General features: G+C 37.2%; 2 protein-coding genes across 3 annotated transcripts in view; both read left to right on the top strand.

The window, feature by feature from the left end:
- The window catches only part of LOC147469852 (uncharacterized), a 1,578-nt gene extending 878 nt beyond the window's left edge, over positions 1 to 700 (top strand). The window contains exons 2-3 of one of the 2 annotated variants that reach the window (XM_086546501.1): positions 1 to 12; positions 229 to 700. The exon at positions 1 to 12 is cut by the window's left edge and continues 696 nt beyond it. In XM_086546501.1, coding sequence (XP_086402627.1) covers positions 1 to 12; positions 229 to 596 — 380 coding nt within the window. In that variant the 3' untranslated portion in view covers positions 597 to 700. The other variant, XM_086546500.1, reaches the window with a different exon arrangement.
- A 2,643-nt stretch (positions 701 to 3,343) lies between these two features.
- Positions 3,344 to 4,812, top strand: LOC122246098 (uncharacterized). The gene is made up of 2 exons (XM_086546498.1): positions 3,344 to 3,443; positions 3,537 to 4,812. The coding sequence occupies exons 1-2, from the start codon at positions 3,422 to 3,424 to the stop codon at positions 4,703 to 4,705; spliced, it is 1,191 nt and encodes a 396-aa protein (XP_086402624.1). The 5' UTR covers positions 3,344 to 3,421; the 3' UTR covers positions 4,706 to 4,812.
- Positions 4,813 to 5,000: the final 188 nt, after the last annotated feature.

Here is a 5,000-nt window from a genome sequence, read left to right as displayed (position 1 = left end):
ACGGCAACGGAGGCTCTAATGGCAACGGCAACGGAGGCTCCAATGGCAATGGCAGAAATGGCTATGCTGCCAATGGCAACGGCAACGGAGGCTCCAATGGCAATGGCAACGGCAACGGAGGCTCCAATGGCAATGGCAGAAATGGCTATGCTGCCAATGGCAACGGCAACGGAGGATCCAATGGCAATGGCAGGAATGGCTATGCTGCCAATGGCAACGGCAACGGAGGCTCCAATGGCAATGGCAGGAATGGCTATGCTGCCAATGGCAACGGCAACGGAGGCTCCAATGGCAATGGCAGGAATGGTTATACTGCTAATGGCAACGGAGCGAATGGTTTCAATGGAAATGGTCGCAACGGCAATGGTTATGGATCCAATGGTAACGGAAGAAGCTCCTTCAACGGCAATGGAAGGAATGGCAATGGAAATGGAAACGGGTACAACGGCAATGGTCTTCGCGTGAATGGAAATGGAAGGAACGGAAATGGCAATGGTAATGGAAACGGATATAACGGTAATGGAAATGGTAACGGCAACGGTTTCAATGGCAACGGCAACGGAGTTCCCGCTGCCTCCTATGGCGTTCCTTTCTAAACTGACTTGTTCGTCCCTTAACTGGCTTTCCTCTCAGTAAACGCATGTATATTGCAGCGCTTGTTAGAGAATTTATATTTTTGCAAGAATAAATGCTGAACAATTTTTTTATTTTTTGTCTTATGACCTATTACCATCTAAAGATAGTATGCTTTTGATGAGCATATGATAGATACAAAGTTTATGCTGGAATGGCTATGCTGCCAATGGCAACGGCAACGGAGTCTCAAATGGCAATGATAGAAATTATGTCACATACTTAATAGTTGTCGGTGCATCAAAACCACACCCGCAGAGAACAAGGTCTGAACCATATGATAGATACAAAGTCTATGCTGGAATGGCTATGCTGCCAATGGCAACGGCAACGGAAGGGGAAAATGAAATGACAATGATAGAAATTATAAACTATATATTGTGGTTTGCAATCAAAACCCAAAACCACACCCGCAGAGAACAAGGTCTGAACCCTTACACAAAGTCACCTGCTGACCCTTTCCCAGATGTAAGAAAGGCACTGACCTCTGTAATCCCATGACCTCTCATAGCTGTTTTTTCTTCTTTTTTTCTTTCTGATATCAAAATGGAAATTCCGTTTTTTTATCTCAGAAGCTTGTTAAATGGTAACTTGCTGACTTTAAAAAGCTGTAAGATAATTGAAGAAATCCTGTCAATTTTCATAGCCAGGAAGATGCTTAAATGTCCGCTCGGAGATGCCCCTAAAATGAATAGACATTCAAGTGACGAAAAGGAATATTATTTTAGCATCATTTCATTTTTCTCTATATTCTATACAGTTCATATAGTGCACAGCGCAAATTTGAATGAACCAGAGCCTGGATTTCTCAGAATACCCAAATGTCCTAATGCTAGGAGCTCGGATATCTCTGTATAATAAAAATGCTTTTCATCCTCGTCAAACTTTCAAAATCTGCTCCGAATGTCTTCGCAATCACAAAACAGATTAAAAATCTCTCAGTTGCTGCTATGAATGATAATTTCAGTTAGTATAAAAGGGAAATAACTGAGAATTAAAAATGTGTTCCAAGAAGACCATTTGTCAGGATGGAGTTTCGAAAACAAATCAAAAAGTGAATAACAGTCGACTTGATATTCTTGCTCTTATTCTAACAGATACGTGATGAGAGACGTAGGAACTTTCACTGCTGTCTATAGTTGCTTGCTGCGTCTCTGTTTGATTACTGCAGATCTTTCTGCTGCTGAAACTTCGATGAATTAGTTGACAGTTGTGTTTCATAGATAACGAAGAATTAAAGTGAAATGCTCAAGATGTTTTACCATTTCCCTGACTCTAGAAATCACTATTAGGAAGATTGCAGAGATTAGCTAGAAGTCACGAAGTTCCTATCTAGAGAAAGGATTTGGACATATATGCATGATCATGTCATGAAATGTTCACCATTGTTGCCACCTATCCAAGGCGTGCTTCAAATTGAGGCCATGGTCCTAATTGCAATTCGCAATTGATCTATATGATATTACTTCATATGGAATATGTGTGTTCATATACATACATATGTACATATATGTATATATATGTATGTGTATATATAAAAAAAAAAAATAAAAAAAAAAAAATATATATATATATTATATATATATATATATATATATATATATATATATATATATAATATATATATATATATAATATATATGCAATTATATATATACATATTTATATGTATGTATGTATATATGTTTGTGTATGTGTGTGTATATATTATAATATTATATATATATAAATATTATATATATATATTTATATATATATATATACATACATACACATAAACACACACACACATATATATATTTTATATATATATATATATTATATATATATATATATAAAATAACAAATATATATATGTATATATATATATATAATATATTATATTATATATATATATATATATATATATATATATATATATATATATGCATATAATGTTATATATGTATATGAATTTATATATATAATAGAAATATATATGTGTGTATAATGATACATATATATATACATATATATAATATATATATATATATATATATATAAATATTATATATATATATATATATAATATATATATATATATATATATATATATATATATATAAAATATATATATATGTATGTATATATGATATATATATATGTGTACATAGTTATATATATATATATTATATATATATATATATATATATATATATATATATATTATATATATAATATTGCATATAATTATATGTATGTCTTTATATAATATTTATATAATATGTTTATATAATATTAACATGTTCTAAATATGTATATATGTATATATATGTATATATATATATATATATATATATATATATATATATATATATATAATTAGATACACAGAGGAAGATGTAAACATGTATAATGCATATTTGCAATGTACATATACTAAATGTACATATATATTCCACATATACACACGTCTCCTTGTGGTTTATGCAGAATATCTGGAGAAAAAAGAAAATCCCTTCAGCCTTTTCAACATTTTGGAAAGGATTCAGTCTTCTTGTGAAGAGAAAATATTTTTCGTGACGAGAACGTGAGATTAACAAGCATCGCTTTGTTTCAATAAACAACCAAGAAAATGCCGAAATAGAGTGAGAGTGGAACAGAGGGCGGAGCTATCGCACAGCTGGAGTATAAAAGTCGAGTCAAGCGAAGTTCCCCACATCTCCCCCATCCTCTTTCTCTTCTCCTTTGGACACATTCTCCGTATTTTCATCTCACAGACCTCATCGTGCACTGCAACGGGATCAACATGAGAATAATACTTCTTTGTGGTAAGGGCCTTTGTGAGTAGCACTTTATTTCACAAACTCTTACAATAGCAGTAACGAAATAGATTCACGAATGCACTTTCCTCTTCATTTCAGGTCTGGTGTGCACTATCTCTGCAGAGATACTGCCATCCAGCACCTATGGAGCCCCAAACGGAGGATTTTCAAATGGTTTTGGCTTTGGCGCTCTCAATGGAGCCTCAAACAATGGTTTTGGTGCTCCAAGTAATGGCTACGGTGCCCCTCCAAGCAACACATATGGACTACCTAATGGCGGGTACGGAGTAGACCCTGAGATTGCCGCATTGTCCGAAAACATTCCCGGGGGCGGCGTGCCCGGTGAGGACTACCCCATTTTCGCCTCCGTGCCCGAAACCGGCTTCTCTTGCGATGCCCAAGCGGTGCAAGGTTATTACGCCGATACTGAAGCCGGTTGTCAAGTCTTCCACATTTGCCAGGACCGCGCCCTCAGGCGCCAACAGGACTCCTTCCTGTGCCCCAACGGTACCATCTTCAACCAGCAGTACCTGGTATGTGACTGGTGGTTCAACTTCGACTGTTCTCAAGCCGAGAGCTTCTACTCCGTCAACGAACTCATCGGAGTCGTTCCCGACGCCGGATACGGCTATGCTGCCGCTGTTAACGGTATCCTTAACGGTAATGGAAACGGATATGCTCTAAACGGCAACGGAAACGGCAGGAACGGAGCTAATGGATACACTTCCAATGGCAACGGACGCACCAATGGCAATGGCTTCGGTTCTAATGGTGCTAATGGCAGGAATGGTTATGCTGCCAATGGCAACGGCAACGGAGGCTCCAATGGCAATGGCAGGAATGGCTATGCTGCTAATGGCAACGGCAACGGAGGCTCCAATGGCAATGGCAGGAATGGCTATGCTGCTAATGGCAACGGCAACGGAGGCTCCAATGGCAATGGCAGGAATGGCTATGCTGCCAATGGCAACGGAGCGAACGGTATCAATGGAAATGGTCGCAACGGCAATGGTTATGGATCCAATGGTAACGGAAGAAGCTCCTTCAACGGCAATGGAAGGAATGGCAATGGAAATGGAAACGGGTACAACGGCAATGGTCTTCGCGTGAATGGAAATGGAAGGAACGGAAATGGCAATGGTAATGGAAACGGATATAACGGTAATGGCAATGGAAACGGCAACGGTTTCAATGGCAATGGAAACGGCAACGGTTTCAATGGCAACGGCAACGGAGTTCCCGCTGCCTCCTATGGCGTTCCTTTCTAAACTGACTTGTTCGTCCCTTAACTGGCTTCCCTCTCAGTAAACGCATGTATATTTTAGCGCTTAATAGAGAATTTATATTTTTGCAAGAATAAATATAGCACGACTTCCATTGTCTTTATGTATTGTGAAATCATCAACATTTTCTAAATCCTGGACGATATATAGATGGGCACCATAGACAGACTGATTCTCTGCTATATTATATATATTTTTTGTAAGGAAAATGAATAAATGTTAACATTATAACAAAGCCTTAAGTGAACCGTAAATGTGTTTGAATGTGCATGTGTATATA

Source organism: Penaeus japonicus, unplaced genomic scaffold (assembly GCF_977035675.1).
Source record: "Penaeus japonicus unplaced genomic scaffold, GWHDUDI00000001_assembly GWHDUDI00000018, whole genome shotgun sequence".
Lineage (NCBI taxonomy): Eukaryota > Metazoa > Arthropoda > Malacostraca > Decapoda > Penaeidae > Penaeus > Penaeus japonicus.
This window is presented reverse-complemented; position numbering and strand designations above follow the sequence as displayed.

What these genes read in the sequence shown, in the direction of transcription:
- LOC122246098 (XM_086546498.1), top strand. Translation starts at nt 3,422, where the DNA reads ATGAGAATAATACTTCTTTGTG. An exon ending in GAGAATAATACTTCTTTGTG is followed by an intron (nt 3,444 to 3,536) that starts GTAAGGGCCTTT and finishes TCTTCATTTCAG; the next exon opens with GTCTGGTGTGCACTATCTCT.